The sequence below is a fragment of the Bos indicus genome, chromosome 28 (genome assembly GCF_029378745.1).
Source record: "Bos indicus isolate NIAB-ARS_2022 breed Sahiwal x Tharparkar chromosome 28, NIAB-ARS_B.indTharparkar_mat_pri_1.0, whole genome shotgun sequence".
In the NCBI taxonomy this organism is placed as follows: Eukaryota; Metazoa; Chordata; class Mammalia; order Artiodactyla; family Bovidae; genus Bos; species Bos indicus.
Window position 1 is genome coordinate 16,581,985 of NC_091787.1, and position 20,376 is coordinate 16,602,360.

At 43.1% G+C, this 20,376-nt stretch overlaps 2 protein-coding genes across 3 annotated transcripts in view; one reads left to right on the top strand and one right to left on the bottom strand.

The window, feature by feature from the left end:
• LOC139180332 (uncharacterized) overlaps nucleotides 1-9,937 on the bottom strand; it is a 368,615-nt gene extending 358,678 nt beyond the window's left edge. The window contains exons 1-3 of the mRNA XM_070781800.1: nucleotides 9,907-9,937; nucleotides 9,629-9,783; nucleotides 8,877-9,341 (exon numbers count right to left, since the gene is read on the bottom strand). Of these exons, the coding sequence (XP_070637901.1) occupies nucleotides 8,877-9,341; nucleotides 9,629-9,783; nucleotides 9,907-9,937 (651 nt within the window). The remainder of the gene's footprint in view (nucleotides 1-8,876; nucleotides 9,342-9,628; nucleotides 9,784-9,906) is intronic.
• The window catches only part of CDK1 (cyclin dependent kinase 1), a 93,961-nt gene continuing 82,328 nt past the window's right edge, over nucleotides 8,744-20,376 (top strand). Inside the window, exon 1 of one of the 2 annotated variants that reach the window (XM_070781832.1) lies at nucleotides 8,744-8,853. The gene's annotated coding sequence lies outside the window, so the exon portion shown is untranslated. Of the gene's footprint in view, nucleotides 8,854-9,038; nucleotides 9,150-20,376 lie in introns of those variants that run through there. The other variant, XM_070781833.1, reaches the window with a different exon arrangement.

The window sequence follows — 20,376 nt, forward strand, 5'->3', positions numbered from 1 at the left end:
AAACCTATTATGCTTCACTTGACCTCCAAAGCAACAGAATCTTAAAAATCTCAGTTACACCCTTCTAACATCTAATAATCCAGTTACAGGCCTCAGTTCTCTCATTTCTTTTTTTTAATTAATTTTTATTAGGGTATACTTGATTTACAACATTCTGTTAGTTTCTGCTGTATAGCAAAGTGAATCAGTTATATGTATACATATATCGCCTCTTTTTAGGTTCTTTTCCCATTTAAGACATTACAGAGTATTGATTGGAGTTCCCTGTGCTACATATACTACAGTAGGTTCTTTTTTTTTTTTTTTTCATACAACAGTTCAATACAAATTCTATTCAAGTTCCCATACATTACAAACTAGGAAACAGAGGAACAAATCCAGGGACATAAATCAAGGTGTAAAAATTTCATGACTAAAGGTACTGAATCATACAGTCTGTTCTCTTATCACTGCAGAACTATGTTAGACATCAGGATCAAAAGATATTTGAAAATAACCCATATATTTTCAAGTGCAATGTGACACTTACCAAGAGAGACCTTTGACTTAACCATTGAACGCCTAAATAATGTTAGAAGAATGAAAAAAACAGGGTGATTGTAAAGAAGAAAGTATTTAAATGGGAAATTAATATCACAGATACTTTTTTAAAAACCCATATATTTGGAAATTACATACAAAGATACTATGAAAAACCCCATGGATTTGGAAATACAATTAAATATCCACTTTTAAATGACAGGTGTATCTACAGTAGATTCCCATTAGCTATCTACTTTAATAAATAATAGTGTGTGTATATTTAATGGAGAAGGCAATGGCACCCCACTCCAGTACTCTTGCCTGCAAAATCCCATGGACGGAGGACCCTGGTGGGCTGCAGTCCATGGGGTCGCTAAGAGTAGGACACAACTGAGCGACTTCCCTTTCACTTTTAACTTTCATGCATTGGAGAAGGAAATGGCAACCCACTCCAGTGTTCTTGCCTGGAGAATCCCAGGGACAGGGCATCCTGGTGGGCTGCCATCTATGGGGTCGCACAGAGTCGGACACAACTGAAGTGATCAGCAGCAGCAGCAGCAGTATATTTAATAGATAATAGTGTGTGTATATGTCAATATCAATCTTTCAATTTATCCTCCCCCACCCCATCCTTTCCCCCTTGGTTACCATGAGTTGTTTTCTACATCTGTGACTCCATTTGTTTTGTAAATAAGTTCATTTGCACCATTTTTTTAGATTCCACATATAAGCAATAGCATTTGATATCTGTCTTTCTCTGTCTGACTTACTTCACTCAGTGTAACAATCTCAAGTCCATCCGGTTCTCTCACTTCTAATCCAGATATTTCAGGATCTACTTGGTATTTATTTTGTCCCCAGTGGAAAAAGAGACCTGATCTACCATTCTCAGTACAAGAGTCCTTTCTCTACTGAAAGTTCATTTAAATAGCCTACTAAACTATGAGATTCTGGAAAGCAAAAACTAGTTCTTATTTACCCATGCTGTGTGCCTAATATCTGTTAAGTGCCAAATATGTTTTGGATAGATTTTATTGGTCCAACGAAAAAAATTCAGTATGTAAGTGGTGTGCTGGAACTAGCTAATATCAGCTTTCAAGGAAGCCAACTCTGTACATTTCTTCCCAACTCCACGCTCACCTTGCACCAGCAGCTTGAAATAAGCCACAGTGAAAGTATTTTGTGATACTATGACTTATAATAAGAAATATAGGGACTTCTCTGGTGGTCCAGTTCAGGGGGTATGGGCTCAATCCCTGTTTGGGGAACTATGATCCCACCTGCCTCTGAAAATAAATAAAATGGGGGTTTATGTTAAAAGAAAAGAAATATATATTTGGTCTTCAACCTGTTCCTGGCACGTGCGTGGGTGCTCTGTCACTCAGTCATATCCAACTCTTCGTGACCCCATGGACTGCAGTCTGCCAGACTCCTCTGTCCATGGAATTTTCCAGGCAGGATTACTGGAGTGGATTGCCATTTCCTCCTCCAGGGGAGCTTTCCAACCCAGGATAGAAGCTGCGTCTACTGCAGCTCCTGAGTCTCCTGCTTTGCCAGGAGGATTCTTTACCACTCTGCCACCTGGGAAGCCCCTGTTCCCAGCACAGAGCTCCTAAAACCCCTGAGAGTGGTAAAGGTGTCTTATTATGTTATTAAGGTGACTTCTGAAAAGCTCCTAAGGAAGGGAGGTCAGCAGCCAGTGGAACCAACCACCTGCTTAGAAGGTTGGGACTGAAAGTCCCCATCCACCCCACTCCCTCGACCTCAGGGGAGGGAACAGGGACTGGAAGTTGAATCCATCGCCAATGGCTAAGGATTTAATCAGTCATGCCTCTGTAATGCGTGTGTGTTAGTAGCTCAGTCGTATCTGACTCTTTGTGATCCCATGGACTGTAGCCCACCAGGCTCCTCTGTCTGTGGAATAATGAGGCCTCTATAAAAACCCAAAAGGAGGGGACTTAGCAGAGCTTCCAGGATGGAGATGCAGCTTTCCTGGGGAGACACAGGCAGAGCTGCATCCTCTGAGAAAACGTGGAAGCTCTGAGCCTCTTCCGCAGACTTTGCCCTATGTATCTCTTCCATCTGGCTGTTGTTGGGTTATATTCTTTTACAATAAACTGGTAATCTAGTAAGTAAAATGCTTCTCTGATTTCTATGAGCTCCTCTAGCAAATTACTCAAACCCAGGAAGGGGTCACTAAAACCTCTAATCTATAGCCAGCAGGTCAAAAGCACATGTGATAAGCTGGGTTCATGATCTGCATCTGAAAATGGGCAGGGCAGTGGGGGGCAGACTCGTGGAACTAAGCCCTTAACCTGTGGAATCTCAGGCTATCTCAGGGTAGATAGCTTCGGAATTGAGTTGAATAGCAGGACACCCTGCTGACGTCAGAGCGCTGCTTGCTTAATGTGGGAAACCCTAGACCCTCCAAACACACACTGGAACTCATCACCAAAAGTTGCATTTTCACTGCAGAATCGGGTGAATGCTATAAATCAGGGCTTTTTGGTTTTGTTCTTTGTTTTCTGAGACACAGTCTACAGCATATTACTGATCACTCAAATTTAAGAAAGAAGGAGGAGGTAGGAGGGATGGAGGGGAGAAGGAGGGCGAAGAGGAAAGAGGATAGGGGAAAGGAAGGAGGAAATGGAGTGGGGGGCAAGAGGAGGAGAATCAAGAGAAAACCTAAAGGACCCACAGAGCTTAAACAGTTACCCCACTGCTCTCCACCCAATTGAAGTGTCCCACGTCACTCCCAATCAAATCCCCTGCCTTTGGTGAGTGTTGAGTTACCAGCCCAGATCCACGGAGTTGTCTGGTTATTTCCCCTTGGAACTAATAAATTCCTGATGCTCTAAATCATCATGAATTGCAAAAAGCACAATTTCCTTAAAGTCAGGTTTTCAGGAGAAAATAAATCACTTAAACAATACAAAATAAACTTGAAAGTTCCCGACATTTGGAAAATTATCCTAACATCAGGAATGTCAAAACAGGAGTGGGAAAATGCTTCTGTATCACTTTATTTCTAATCATCTCCATCTCTCTTTTAGGGTAAAAAGAAAAAACTCTTTTCATTTGTTTTTAATCACAGACTATTTCAGCTAGAATAAACCCTCAGAATAGTTTTCTCCAACCCTCTCCTTTTCCAGGTGGAGAAATGGAAGCCCATGAGATAATAAGATTCTGAGGTTCCAGTGCTAAAGTTACTTGGGAAATGGGGACTCCATTCCTGGCCTCCTGATTTCACCATCATGGCTATGTCCACTGCTCAAGCCAACAGGGGTTCTAATCCAGTTTCAGCCCTTACCAAACATAACTTGCACGGCCTTCCTGAAGCTCAGTTTCCTAGTGTATAAAACAAGAAGAGTTAATAATTTCTACTCCACAATTTGTTTTAAAGTATACAATATCTACCAAGAGAGGTACAAGAAATCACAGTTGCTATTATTAAAGATGCATTTGTCTTCTCTATTCAATTAAATCATGAACTTTTTTTAACATATGAGGATATTTACTCACAGCACTGTCTGTAGGTGCCAAAAAACTAGAAATAAGGCAAATGTTTGCTAACAAGGAAATTATGAAATAAATTAGAGTCTATCCACACTGTGAATATTAGGTCACCATAAACAAGAATAAATTAGATCACTTTTTCAGACATTTCTCTGTCCTTTTTGGTACAGGTTTCCATTCTGTGGCACTTTGCAGTAAAGAAACTGGTAAGTGTATTTCCTGATGCACCTCTCCTTAAATTCTTAGGTATCTTCATCTACATTTTCCTTCTTAATTATACACTAAGGCCCACTCTAGATATGAGGCACCTGATTAAATGATACCAAAGATCGATGCCTGGAAAATTTTCTAATGCTGGCACTCTGTGAGTGCTGTCTGATGTAAATGCAAAGTCACTTGGATTATGAGAGTAAAAACCAAGACTGGATTTCCCTGCCGGTCCACTGGTTAAGAATCCTCCTGCCAATGCAGGGGACATGGGTTCGATCCCTGGTCCAGGAAGATTCCACATGCCTTGGGGCAACTAAAGCCCATGCACCACAACTACCCAGCCTGCACTCTAGAGCCGGAGCTGCAAACACTGAGCCCACGTGCTACAACTAATGAGGCCCTTGCTCTAGAGCCTGTGCTCCGCAAGGGAAGCCACCACAACTAGAGAGTAGCCATTGATGGCTGCCACTAGAGAAAGCCTTCACGCAGCAACGAAGACCCAGAGAATGCAGCCAAAAATAAAAAAATTTTTTAAAGACTCTTATGTACCTGGGAGTGCCTTTCACATGATAGGAGTGCAAAGTACTGTTCATATGGCTAATGCCATTTCTAAATCTGAATGCTAGAGCCTTCTCAACATTTATTTGATCATCAAACATTAATTGAAGGCCTATGCTGTGTCAAGCCCTGTGTTTGATGTTAAAGAGCAAAGCTGCAGTCACAGAACTGCCTTTTGTCAGATTCCATATACAATGTCATGACATGGAAAAAAAAGAGAGACAGGAGAAGCCCCACACCTGTAAGCAGACCCTTGGCATTGAGTCATGGCATCATCCAGAGGGGCTGCAGAGCAGCAATGAAGTTCCATGCTGGAGGGACTCCATAGTCACTAGTGAATCACCATAGGTATCTTTAAAACTCTATGGGAAACAGCCTTTCCAAGTCAGTCACACACAGTTCTTTAGCCTACATTGGTATTTAAATTAACTTCTATTCTGCTCCTTTCAGCTACCAGACCAGGTCCAAATATTCATGCCCTGCCCAGAAAACAAAATGTATGTTATGGCCAATTTTTCAATATTTCCCTTTTCTTAATGTTATCTGGAAAAAAAAAAAAAAAGGCAGTTACTAAACATCATCTGATGAAAGAAATCCCAAAATAATTTATTTTACATTTTGAAGCTCTAACTCCAAACACTAGTTCACTTAATGTTTATTTATTACTAGCTTCTTCTACAAAAAATATTAATACCACTTATGTTCAGTTCTGAAAACATGTAACTTCTTGTGATTGCTTTCTTCTTGAGACATTGGACTGTCCCAAGAGAGGAAATTCAGGAGCAATTTCCAGAAAACATCAAAGAATTGGTTCTATTAATACTTTGGTGCCATTGATCTCACCCCCATGGTCAAGCAGGAACCTAACTGGTTCCTGGAAAAACCTACATCCTTCTGAACAAACAAATCCATTGGAAGATACTGTTCGCTCACAACATCGAACACAAAGGGGCACGTGTCTAAGTATTTCAACCATGACTACAGATTTTAAAGATTTTCTACATCCTTTATAGTCCAATCAGGAAAAATTTACTCAAACACACACTGTACCTAACTTAGATAGAACACAGAACTTTGAATCTATAACTAACCACAGGTGCCACTGCTGCTGCTGCTAAGCTGGTGCAGTCGTACTCTGTGCAACCCCATAGACGGCAGCCCACCAGGCTCCTCTGTCCCTGGGATTCTCCAGGGAAGAACACTGGAGTGGGTCGCCATTTCCTTCTCCAATGCATGCATGCGTGCACGCTAAGTTGCTTCAGTCGTGTCCGACTCTGTGTGACCCCATGGACAGCAGCCCACCAGGCTCCTCCGTCCACAGGATTCTCCAAGCAAGGATACAGGAGTGGGTTGCCATTTCCCTCTCCAAACCACAGCTATGCCTCTAGAACTTAAAAACATGGTGAATAGAAAGCACACAATATCAAAATAACTTTTAAAATGATATCATGAATTAATTTTCAAAATTTTAAGCTGTTTTCACATATTGACATGGGATGAAAATGAAAAATCACAATTAAATGTCCCTACTGTTCCATTAGCATTAACCCAACATCTTGCTGGCATTTACATTTGCAAGATCCAAGGCTAGGGTTATATGAACAACAGCCCAGTCAATACAGTCAAGGAAAGGTTACTTCAGATCTGATTAGATCATTAGTAACCTTGATCTTTTCAGAAGGGTAGACTTTAAGAAGTTTGGAGACATTTATAACAAGGTTAAACATTCCACTTAAAATTAATTAACTCAGAACCATTCTTATGTAAAAGTGTCAGGTAGCCTGTCTCATCAATTTCAGGTATTTATTCAAAAAAGTAAAAATGATGTTTATCTAAGCTAGAATTTTACATGATCACCAATTTGGATTATAATGACTCCCTGTAACTGCAGAAGCACATTCTACAAAAATATACAAACACACATTTTGTGCATAAAAAATGGATAACTTTAAAATATAAATGTTACTAATTGGAAATCAACCTAAGAACAATCACTGAGAGTCCAGAACAATTACAGTATTTTCAATTACCAAAATCCTATTCTAGAATTCGGCAGACTCAATGCATTAATGCTGTAAAAAGGGGAAAAACTGAAGTACTGAATAAAGGAAAAACCACAGCCCTAATGGAAACTACTGCCACACAAATGCAAACAAATTCAGAATCCACAGTGTCTCCTTGGATTCCAAAACACACCACTGGTCTTTATTCTGTCTGCAGGATACTAAGCCACATTCCCTGTTATGAAGCCTCACACATGGCTGTGCAGATTATGAAACTGATGTTTATTTATGCTCTAACAAAAAGAACAGTGAGAACTGGCATAAATGGTTCATCATAAATAACCATCTCACTACAGTCCAGATTCACAACTCACTTTTCCATCCTTCACGGATTTGAGAACTAAGAGAAATCAGCCCTCTAGGTATCAGTAGCTGGTTGAAGACCAGCTTGATTGGTGAATGGCTTGATTTCAGCCAGTTTTTGTTTCAGAGCTGTGGTTTTAACTTTACATTCACTTTCAGTATTGAAATTTTGCTTCCTTGAAGATGCATCCATTTGAGCCCAGGTCAGCAGATTATAAAGATGCCTGAACTGCTCTGCCAGCAATTCCTATCCACTCTGAAACTGTCTCCCTCCTAGAGCCTACTGGCCGTGGCCTACCCTCCTGGAAAAAGTCCTGGTAGAACCCTACCGCGTCTCCTGCCTCTGCTTTTACCAGAAAGCTGCCTCTTCCAAAATTAGACAAGCCACACAGGCTCTCAAAACAGCAAAAGGAAAACTCAGAATCAAGGTAACAATAAAACCCACCAATGGACTCGGCCAAGACTTAAGAGTCTTTGAAAGACTTCCTTGATTCCCACAGGATTTTGAGAGGTAACAACGGAAGGAAAGATATGATAGGGGCTAGGAGGTTCGTGTGTTTCAAGAGCAATTCCAAATAATTTGAAACTAGATAAACTACTGCTGTCAAAGCTATACAGAGGTGCCTCGGTTTCTGGAATGGTAGTGTTTCTTTTTCTATCACAGATAACGTATGCACATGGTTTAAAAAAAAAAAAAAAAAGTCCCCAAAGGTATGTGAAACTAAGTCTGCCTCCCACCCGTCCTCCAGCTCCCTTCCCAAGGACAACTTCTGTTTAAGTCCCCTTCCGTAGACTTCCAAGCACATGCAAACATACGCCCGAGTGTTTTAAACCAATTATCCTCTATTACACACACACACAAAATTGCTCCTAAACGCCTCTGGGCTTCAGGGTGGCAATCTGTGCAGGGGTGTGGGGTGGGAGAAAAGAGAAGCTATCCTGAAGCCACGGATTTGCACAGCATGCACCCGGTTCTTACTTTGTGGGTGTTTGACTTGCACGCCAATGGAAGTCTCTCAAAACCAGGGCAGGAGGTAAACCCACCGCTAGCCAGACCTTGGCACTGCACTACCTATCCGCATTGGCCAGCACTTTCTGCATGTCTCAATCTTTAAAGTAGATTTTGTATTCTCACTGGGTTACATGTAGTGTCTCGACTCACCTTCAGAAAAGAAAAGGAGGCGGGAAAAAAAAGGCTAATACTCTGAAGGTAACTTTCAGAACCAGGTGATTTCCTCCCTTCCCCGCCAACGTGCGCGTGTCCTCGAGAAGGGTTCAGCCTGGCACGGAATCACTGGAGCGGCGAGCCCAGAACACAGAAGCTCGGAGACGGTGGACCGCGGAGAGGGCGTCGGGAGCCCTGGGCCGCGCTTTTCTTAGCGCGGAGACAAATGTCTCCGAGCAGAGAGCCCTTCATCTCGGGGCCCCACCTCCTCCCCCGGGATGCTCGCACGCCGGGGCCGACGGAGAGCTCCGGACTCTGCCCAGAACAGCAACTTGAGTCCCGCGCCCTCAGGCGCCGCCGGATCCCCGACCGCCCGCAGGGTCCCCTCCTCTCGCCTCGCCGTCGCCGTCCCGCAACCCCCAGGAGGACAAGGCTGCAAGCGGCGACCCGACCCCCGACCCCCCGGTCTCCCGCGCGCCGCGATCCCCGCGCGCCCGGGCGGGAAGGAAGCCACAGGTAGGGGGCGGCGCGGCGCTCACCTGCGCAGGAGGGGTGCCCTCGGCGCCGGCCGCAGACGAGGAGGCGGAGGAGGCCATGTTGTGCAGCGGCGGCGCCGAGCGGCTCCTTCCAGGAACTCCGCTCTCCCCTCCCCGCCCTGCCGCTCCGGCCCCCAAACGTGGGACTTCTCGGAGAAAAGTTCGGCGGCGGCTCCGGAACGCCCGCCCCGTGCGGCGGCTCCTCCCCTCCGCCGCGTCCCCAGCGACCGCCAGGTGCCCGCCGGAGCCGGTGCGCGGGGGGCGGGCCCCGCTCAGGTAAAGGCGCCGGGCGGCCGAGCCCGCTCCCCGCTGGCCCCGAGGAGCATGCCCAGTCGGGCGGCGGCGGGGAGGAGGAGCGGGCGTCCAGGGCTTGGGATGGAGGTGGGGGCTCACCTGAGAAGAGCGGGGCGGAGGTGGCCCCGGGAAGGGACCGGGGGCGGGGGCGCAGGTCCTGTTTCCTGCGGGTTGCTGAATTATAACAACAAAATAATAATAGTTTATAGTAATTATAGTACCCCATTAAAACAAACTAATAAAACCGCTAGTAACAGTAATCTCTATTGGCTCAAGGGCTGCTTTTTCAAGCGCTAAATGAATAAAATCTGTAGTTAATTTTACTTTGGCGTTTTTATTATTTTTAATCCACAGCCTGCAACCCATGGAGAAACAGCGTTTGCGGCGCAGTTTCCAAATAATGTACCTAGCCTCCTTCCACCCATCCAGGGTCCCAGCGGCACTTAGGTGGCCTCAGCTACCTGTCTAGTGAAGATATGAAACTCTGGAGTCGTCGTCGGGGTGTGAGCGTGTGAGCCAGACACTGAGCCTAATCCATCAAGGAAATAGCGGGCAGGACCTCTGAGTGTTCTGGTTTCTAGGAGCTCAAATGGCAAGGCTTCAAGAAGCTCCTGTTCTGGGAGACAGTTGGATTCAGGACGCCGCTCCCACAGAGCTTATTCAGGGTGGGGTGCAGAGGGAGGCAACTGGCCCTCGCAGAAGGCCTCCCAAACGGGAGCCCCTCGCTAGAGTCAGGTACGCGGCCCAGGCATTAAGGGACAGCCAATCATATTGCAGAGAAAGTTATTTTTCAATTCTCCCTCAGCTCTTCTGATTGCTAGAGGAAAGTATTCTTTCTCAAACACTGGCTAAACTTCCTATTCATCAGGGCCCAGATTCAAAACCCTAGGTAAGCACTGGTAGCTAACTAAAGGTTCATTGTTTTGTTTCATTGTTTACTGTTATTTTCCGTTTATGGCAAATGACAGAGGTGTTTTTTATTGATGGTTGTGATCCAGAGTTTTCTTTTTAAGCAAGTATGTGTAAGTTTAACAACATTATATAATGATAATAATATATGTCTTACTACTATTTATCCATATAAATAAAGATTATAATCGTTTGGATGGAACTAAGATAAAGCAAGAATTCTAGAAACACTAGGGAACGACTGAATTATGGGAAACTGACATTAGTTGGCAGTTTCACCAACTAGTGACACGGAAATCCTGGAATAACTCCTGCATCAGAGAGCCGTGAGTTAGCTGTGCCTGGGGCTGAACACCTAGCTCACTTCCTCTATAACACACTGAAAGCTGAAATAACATTTATTGGCATCAGCTCTGGTGGGCTCTGTGCTAAGTCCCGTATTCATAACATCTCATTTAGTCCTCACAAAATCCTCGCAAGACAGGCAGCACAAACTGGAAACAGAGGTTCAGAAATGTTATTTTAGCCGAGGTCATGAAATAATCGAGCACCATCAGCTCTATAGTTTGGGCATTCTTAACTTGAATTTGTGCTGGAGAAGGCAATGGCACCCCACTCCAGTATTCTTGCCTGGAAAATCCCATGGACGGAGGAGCCTGGTAGGCTGCAGTCCATGGGGTCACTAACAGTAGGATACGACTGAGTGACTTCACTTTCACTTTTCACTTTCGTGCATTGGAGAAGGAAATGGCAACCCATTCGAGTGTTCTTGCCTGAAGAATCCCAGGGGCAGGGGAGCCTGGTGGGCTGCCATCTATGGGGTCGAACAGAGTCAAACATGACTGAAGCCACTTAGCAGCAACTTGAATTTGAAAAACCACTTTGGAATTTAGCAAGTCCAGAAACTCTATGAAAGTTTATGTTAATTTCTTTGTGCTGTTTCATGGAAACAAGGTATATAGTGTTCATCAACTTTTCAGAAGGATCTACATTTTAAGAGCCATTGTCACCTTATTTAGAAGACAGTGCCTGATTTGGATTATAAGATCCACAGAGACAAGGCCCTGTTTTCTTCAATCTCCACTGTGCCTAGATTGGTGTTTTATCCTCTCCAACTCTTTGAGACCCTGTGAACTGTATGTCACTGGGTTTCTCTGTCCATGGAATTCTCCTGACAAGAATACTGCAGTGGGTTGCCATTCCCTTCTCCAAGGGCTCTTGCTGACCCAGGGATCAAACCCTGGTCTCCCACACTGCAGGCAGATTCTTTAATGAGACACCAGGGAAGCCCTTCATCTCCTTAGCCACTCATTGGAACTGATAGAACTAAATCAAATGTGGGATGCAGAAAGTATAAGCTAAAAAACAATTAGTGGTGACATGGGAAGAGCATCACCTTGGTAAATCATGTGCACACACAGCTAATTTACAAGCCAGCTCCCTGGCACCCACACAGTCCTAAGAGCCATCTTAAACAAGTGGCAGGCAGCCAACCAGGTAGACAATAGAGGGAGGAAGGTGCAAAAACTTTACAGGAAGTTACCATAAGCAGCAGCACCTGGGACGTGAGCCCAGAAAGACAGTGCATTCCTGCAAATCCATTCCAGTCCAGTCTCTTTCTGTGGCCGTCTCTTTCCGAGAAATACTTGTGTTCAGGTTAAAGACTCTCCTCCAAAAGCCAGCTGCAGCACTACCAAAAAAAGCTGACTACTGGGAGTGGAGCAGCATCTCTCCTCCCCAAAACCTTTGCATACAGACCATGACTGTTTCTAATTTTGTCCTCTGTGTGCCCGCCCCCATTCACAGCCATGTCTTAAAAGGACAGCAGCCAGCCCTATGTCCCTGCTTCCTCACCTGCACACTCCTTTATTTCAGAGTCACCAGCCTCTGTCCCTCCTCAGCTACGGAAACGGCTCTTCTCAGATCACCGTTGACCTCCTATTTGCCATGTCCATCAAGGATTTTTCCATCTCTTGTCTCAGTTCATCTTTCGAGGGCACTTAACACGGTTGACAGTTCCTTTCCCTTCCCCTTACGTCTTTTCTAGGTTTTTGACCTCAGTCTTCCTAACTTCTCAAGAGAGACATGCACGGTCTCTCTTTAACCCAACCCACATGAAGGCTACAGCTTTCACGTGGTGGTGATTAAGTCGTGTCTGACTCTTGCAACCCTATGGACTGTGACCCCCCAGGCTCCTCTTTCTGTCCATGGGATTCTCCAGGCAAGAATACTGGAGTGGGTTGCCATTTCCTTCTCCAGGGGATCTTCTCAACCTAGGGGTCTTCTGGACTGTAGGCAGATTCTTCGCCTCTGAGCCACCAGAGAAGTCTCGCAGCTTTCACATAACATCTCCCAAATCCAACTTAATTTCCCTGAACCCCAAATCCATATTTCATCATTTCCAAAATAGAACACCTTGGGACTTGCTTGGTGGTGGTCCAGTGGTTAAGACTTCCACTGCAGAGGGCACCAGTTGGATCCCCTGGTTGGGGAACTAAGATCCCACATGCCTTGAGGCAAAAAAAAAAAAAAATTGGAACACCAAGCAACACAGACCCTAAAGCCAGAAAGGAGACATGAGGTTTTGGAAGGGAGGAGACTCCCCACCCTAACCCCTGCTCCCTGTAAATCCAATCAGATGAGTCCCCGATAATTCTTCCCACTATCTCTAAATTGTCCCCTCTTAGCCATCCCCACTACAGCCCAGTCGTTGCCCTTCAAAGTGCCATGATTTATTGAGCAATTACTATGTGCCAGACCATGCCGATTGGCAGTTTCTCATCATCTCTCACCTAGACCAACAATTGCCTCCGTTTTGGGTAGTGCATCAGTTCTGTCATCCGATATTAGGATTGTTGTGTAATTTCAAATCTGTTCACATGACTACAAACATGATTTGAAAACCTCTTAAATCTCTCTTTATCCTTCAGGATAAGACCAGATTTAGCAGGGGTCCCCAGCCTGCTGCTCCCACCTGATCTCAGTATTTCTTCCTCAGCATTTCCATCTCCATGCTCTTTCTCATCTTGGTCTCAGCACACCACACACACAGCCATTCTGAATTATTTGCAGTTCCTCCCAAACACCAAGTTCATTGTCTTTCTACAGGCTGTCCCTACCGCCTAGAAAACCCTTCTCCCCATCCTTCAACACTCTGCCTCCTCCATCCCTCCATCATCTCTGTCGGGCTTGCATGCGTGAGCAATCATGTCCAATTCTTTTGACCCAATGGACTGTAGCCTGCCAGGCTTCTCTGTCCATTGGATTTCCCAGGCAAGAATACTGAAGTGGGTTGCTATCTCCTCCTCCGGAGATCTTCCTGACCCAGGGATCGAACCTTTGTCTCCGACATTGAACCTTTGTCTCCGACATTGGCAGGCAGATTCTTTACCACTGAGTCACTTGGAAAGCTCCCCCAACCCACACACATCTCTGTCAGGTTAACTTCTATTCATCCAGCAAGACCCTGGCAAAAAATTACAGCTTTTAGGAAGCCTTCCCTGACCCCTTTTATATTGATATTAAAATGTGGTTCATCGCCCTTTCTTTGTTCTTGCAAAGCAACATATCTCTAGTTATTTTGAAGAGTGTGACCCTATGGACTGTAGTAACATTTAAGCTTTGTAAATTTCAAAAAGCGAGGCCCTATTGTGAAGAATAGGTCTACATTTTTTGCAATTCAGAAACCTTAAACATTACAAAAGCCAACAACCTCCACTGAATTGATGTGAGGCTATTTATCACCTTTATTCCATTTAAGATGATTGAATGTGTTTTCATTATGGGGTACCTGCCCCAGACTCTTTTATGAGTGTTTTGTACTGCAGAGTTTGTGCACCTTATCAACATTCTAAAAATTCAGAATTAGGAAACACAGCTACATCCAAAGATTTCAGTTATGAGATACAGACATATATAATCATTGCTTTCCTTGTCTTTCTCCCATTCTAATCAAAAACTTCTTGAAGCTTCAACTGTATCTTTTTTCATGCCCAAATCCCGAGTATCTAATGTAATTTCTGGTTCTAGAGAGGTTTGCTGAATCAATTAAGGATATACTGATATTTATGAACTTAGACTGTATTTCATAGAACTGATTCCCAAGGCTGAAACCTGATATCTTCCCTTGCTTCCCACATCTTATACCTTCTCTGGATACCCTGCACACACACCAGATTTCTCACTGTATAATAACTGTTTGCATATCTGTGTCATCAGTGAGACTGAGCTTCCAACAAAGCAAAGATAACTACATATTAACCTTTGGATTTCTGGGTTCACTGTGCCCAGCACAATCTCAGGCACATCATATACAATACATCTTGTACTGTATACCATATCAATACATCTTGTTGAATGATAGAAGGTAGAAAAGGACAGTGGGCAAGAGAGAAAGAAGGAAAGATAAAAATAGGAAGAATGGAAGAAGTCTGGGTGAAAATGATTTAATCTCTATTTAGAGGACTCCTATCTTATATTTCTACAGTATATTATAATATATTCCTATGCTGCTGCTGCTAAGTCGCTTCAGTCGTGTCCGACTCCGTGCGACCCCATAGACGGCAGCCCACCAGACTCCCCCGTCCCTGGGATTCTCCAGGCAAGAACACTGGAGTGGGTTGCCATTGCCTTCTCCAATGCATGAAAGTGAAAAGTGAAAGTGAAGTTGCTCAGTCGCGTCCGACTCCTGGCGACCCCATGGACTGCAGCCTTCCGGGCTCCTCCATCCATGGATTTTCCAGGCAAGAGCACTGGAGTGGGTGCCGTCGCTTTCTCCGATAACTCCTATGTTATATTCTAAACATAGTATGCTGCCACTTTACAACGTTGGTCATATTTGTGCTTCACTTTCAAACATAATATTTTTATTTAAATTAGCTTACTTTCTAGCTAAACACATTTGTTTGTTTGTTTAGGCTGGGTCTTCACAGCTACAAAAACTTTTCTCTAGTTGCAAAGAGGGGGCTACTCTCTATTTGCGGTACACAGGTTTCTCATTGCAATGGCTTTTCTTGTTGTGGAGCACGGTCTCTAGGGTTCATGGGCTTCAGTATTTACAGCTTGTGGGCCCGGTAGCTATGGCTCCTGGACTCTAGAGCACAGGTTCAGTAGTTGTGAGGCACGGACTTATTTATTCCCTCGGCACGTGGGATCTCCCTGGACCAAGAATCAAACCCATGTCCCCTGAATTAGCAGGCAGAGTCTTTATCACTGAGCCACCAAGGAAGCCCCAACACATTTATTTTTTAAAGAAACTTTTTCTTCTTACCTTAATGGAAAATCACTTTCCCTTGCAATAAATAATATGATTAAAACAAAATATAACAAAATGTTAATTCCTTGTTTTATTCTGTATTCTGCTGAGACCCTCATTTTTTGTTAAAAAAAAAAATAGAGACTTAATAAGTGTTAAGTGGATGTGAAAATTGCCACTAGATGTGATCTTTCTCTTTAATGTTAACTGAAGGAGTGAAAAAGAACTGAAAAGGTAAAAACTCATTCTTATTCGAAATTATTTAATGCCTTATCCTTAAGCCACCTACTGTTAGCTCAAGAACCACCAGCAAAAGGAAGACCATACAAACTTTCCTCTCTTTTCTTCCTCATTCTGCTTCTACACTTATGATATTTCTCCACAACTTCAACTGGACACTCTATTCTGTCCAGAGTAATTCCTACTATAATTAGTCTCTAACTCATGACTATGTTTAAACAGGAGGAATTTTCCACCTGACCATTAGCGAGAGAGAGGCTGCTTTCTCACGTGGTGTCCCTGCAATCTCGAATCAACAAGGAAGCAAGAGTTAATACAGAAATGTTTAGCCTGGGAGAAAATGTTTTTAAAGTTCAGGAAATTATGGTTAGCAACTGTGTATTTGTTTCATAAAATAAGCAAGTAATAGAAAAGCATTTCTCAGATAAAAATGAAATATCTCTGTATATTTGGTTACCCCTACCCATGGGGACTGTGATCATATGCAGAAATATGTCCCTTAATTTGTAAATTTTTATGAGGGAAAACAGCTCACCAAGCACAAAGTTGAACCAAAATGTTTTCTTTCTTGTGGCTTTTGGCTTTCTCTCCCCTATTTATGGTCTCAACTGGGTAGAAACTCATACTTCTAAATACACAATAAAGATTATGGCCTAGCAATATTTTTATCAAAGTCAACTGGAATGAGAGTATAATGTTTATTTATTAAGTTTTGCAATCCCATGTAGAATATGGTTAAGTAATTTATTTTAATATCTACTTCCATTTCCTAATTCCTTAAATGTTTAAAAAGAAATAGAGATTTATTCTGATATTCCCCCAGGAAATGAGAAGTATTGTTGACTCAACATATTTAAGATAGCTGATTATTGATTTTAAAAACCCAATCATCCATATGATCCAACAGATTCACTCTTGAGTATCTACTCCTCAGAAAAGATGAAAACTCAAAAAAAAAAAAAGAAGAAAAGACGAAAACTCTGATTCAAAAAGATACACACACACCCAATGTTAATAGAGGCACTATTTATAGTAGTCAAGGTAAGGAAGCAACATAAATGTCCATCAAAAGATGAACGGATAAAGAAGTTTCTATTGTACATATATACAATAGAATATTTTTGTTGTTGCTAAGTCACTTCAGTCGTGTCCGACTCTGTGCGACCCCATAGACGGCAGCCCACCAGGCTCCCCGGTTCCTGGGACTCTCCAGGCAAGAACACTGGAGTGGGTTGCCATTTCCTTCTCCAATGCATGAAAGTGAGAAGTGAGAGTGAAGTCGCTCAGTCACGTCCGACTTTTAGCGACCCCATGGACTGCAGCCCACCAGGCTCCTCCGTCCGTGGGATTTTCCAGGCAAGGGTACTGGAGTGGGGTGCCATCGCCTTCTCTGCGATAGAATATTACTTAGCCACAAAAAAGAATGAAATAACGCCATTTGCAGCACCATGGATGGACCTAGGGATTGTCATACTAAGTGAAGTAAGACAGATAAAGACAAATATTACAGGATATCACTTATAAGTGAAATCTAAAAAAATAATGCAAATGAATCTATTTATAAAACAGACTAACAAAGAGAAAACAAACTGTGGTTACCAAAAGGGAAAGGATGGAGAGTAGGGATAAATTAAGAGTAAGGGATTCGTAGCTATTCACTGCTATATATAAAATAGATAAGAAACAAAGGTTCACCACATAACACAAAGGATAATATTCAATATCTTGTAACAACCTATAATGGAAAATCTGAATATATATATATATGTGTGTGTGTATAACTGAATCACTTTGCTCTACACCTGAAATTAACACAATATTGTACATCAACTATACTTTAACAAAATCATTTTAGATGTCTAAGGGAAAATAAACCCTAATTAGAGATCATTAGTTATATGTATCAATTTATTTGGGGTTTATTCTTCTACAAGTGATATTTTTAAAGTCACATTTAATTTTCATATTTTAAAACTATATGTCACATTAATCTACATGGCTATGTATTCAAAAGTTAGAGAATAAACCCCTTTATTTTCGAAAGAGAAAAGAAACCAATCACAAAGTAGTTTATGACATAGGCCTAATAAACTTTATCATCATAATAATCTTTATAATAATAATAAACTTCATAGTAAAGTTACTCTTGCCTAGAAAAATCCCATGGATGGAGGAGCCTGGTAGGCTGTAGTCCATGGGGTCACTAAGAGTCGGACACGACTGAGCGGCTTCACTTTCACTTTTCACTTTCATGCATTGGAGAAGGAAATGGCAACCCACTCCAGTGCTCTTGCCTGGAGAATCCCAGGGACAGAGGAGCCTGGTGGGCTGCCATCTATGGGGTCGCACAGAGTCGGACACGACTGAAGTGACTTAGCAGCAGCAGCAGTAAAGTTACAAAAGAAAACTTAAAAAAGGTTAAGTCTATTTTACCTCCACATTTTGATTTTAGCGACTTTTCATTAATTCCTCTTCTCTACTTTGGTCTGAGGCTTCAAAGTACATGAAGTGATGGTAATATGAATAATGGCTTCCCTGGTGGCTCAGTGATAAAGAATTCGCCTGCCAATGCAGGGACCCGAGTTCAATCCCTGGGTCGGGAAGACCCCCTAGAGGAGGAAATGCAACCCACTCCAGTACTCCTGCGTGGAGAAACCCATGGACAGAGGAGCCTGCCAGGCTATACAGTCCATGAGGTCCCAAAGAGTCAGATACGATTTAGTGACTGAACAACAGCAATGTGAATAATAGTAATATCAATCCACAAAAATACATATAAAAAGTTAACATGAAGCAAAACTAGTTAGCAATTTGAAATAAATGTGTGACTTTGAGCTACACAGTAATAAGGAAAGCAAACTTCTTCTATTACCCTTACTTGAATTCCCAGTGAAATGAATGGTATTGACTCTAGTCGAAGGTGCTCAGGAAAGAAGGCTAAAGTTATGTTTGTTGAGCGCCTAGCTGAACTCTGTATTCTGTTTATGGTTCTTCCAAGTTATTGATATATATCTTTTCCATTGCTTATCCTGTCTCACACTAAGTTTGTAAATCCAGAGTGGATTATTTTAATAAGAGTATTGATAAATAGAATGGAAATACAGGGGCACTAAATAAATGTTACATGGTTTTATTGGTTGATTTATGCAACAATGACATTTGAAGTTCATTTCAGCTGCATCCCTTTATGAATCACCTCTTTACAGCAAGGGCCTTCTCTTTTGTAGAGCACTTGAAAAATACCATGACATGCCACTAACATTTCTCCGAATGCACTGCCTGCTAGGTATATAGATTAGCATGTCTCTCAGATTCTTCTTACTCTTCATTCTAATCTAGGGGTCAATCAATTTTTCTGTAAAGGGCAGAGAATACTTATTTGAGATTTTGTAGGCCATGTGGTTTGTGTTACAACTCCCCAACTTTACTGTTGCTCCGTGAATTATACCTAACACATGGACATGGCAATGCTCAATAAAACTTGTTAATAAAACAAGTGGTGGGCCAGAGGAGCCCGAGTCTGCTGCCTCCTGATGGAGACTGGTGCACCCTGGCCTTTAGTTTTGTGAACTGTCATGTAGTACTCCCTGGGCACTCTGTTTTATCTCATTTAACCCCTACAACAAACCTCTGAGATGCATATTATTCTCCACTTTTTATTGGTGAGGAAATTAGGCTTTACCAAGTTGACTTGGTCTTCCCTGCTGGCTCAGTTAGTAAAGAGTTTGCGTGCAATGCAGGAGACAGGTTCAGTCCCTGGGTCCAGAAGGTCCCCTGGAGGAGGAAATTGCAACCAACTCCAGTATTCTTTTCTGGAAAACCCCATAGACAGAGGAGCCTGGTGGGCTACAGTCCATAGGGGTCACCAAGAATCGGACACAACTGAGCAAGTAACACTTTCACTTTCAAGTTGACTTGAAGCTTTCCAGGTAAAGTGGTAAAGAGCCCACCTGCCAATGCAAGAAATCTAAAAGACATAGGTTTGATCCCTGGGTCGGGAAGACTCCCTGAAGGAAGATGTGGCAACCCACTCCAGTATTCTTGCCTGGAAAATTCCATGGACAGAGGAGCCTGGTGGGCTGCAGTACATGGGGTTGCAAAGAGCTGGACACAACTGAAGCAACTTAGTACACACAGAAGTTGACTTGAGTGACTTCTCTTAGCTCTTGTGTCAAGTAGCCTGGTCTGTCTGTGCAAGAGCCCCATTCTTGTTCTGAGGGCACCATCTCTTGCCCAGAATACTGTCCTTCAATCCTAACCAGGTTTCCTTGTTGCCCTCTCTCCTCCCTATAATTCACTCTTCTCACTGCATCAAGAATGTTCTTTTAAAAATGTAAATTAGGCAATTCCCTGCCAACCCAGGGGTTAGGACTCTGTGCTTTCACTACTGCCATGGGCCCAGGTTTGATCCCTGCTAAAATCTCAGAAGCCAAGTGGCCCAACTTAAAAAACAAAATGTAAATTAGATCCCATGACTGTCTTGCTTAAAACCCTCCGGTGGCTTCTATTGCTTTTGGAGTTAAAACCAAATTCCTGGTCCTGCCTGCATAGCCTGACATGGTCACTCCCTCTGCCTGCCTGACTGACCTCACTCTCTGCCCTTTTCCCCTGCAGGTCCCAGCTTCCACAGCCTCAGTTCTCTTTCTGAGACATGCCCAGATCCTAATGCCCTTATGATTTCTACACACAATGCTTCCTTTGCCTGGAGCATCTTCTCTGCCCTTCCTCCAGGTCTTCAGTTGCCTCCTTCTTGTCTTAGCCTCAAGATCATTTTCCCCCAGAAATCTTTCTTGATTATCCAATCTA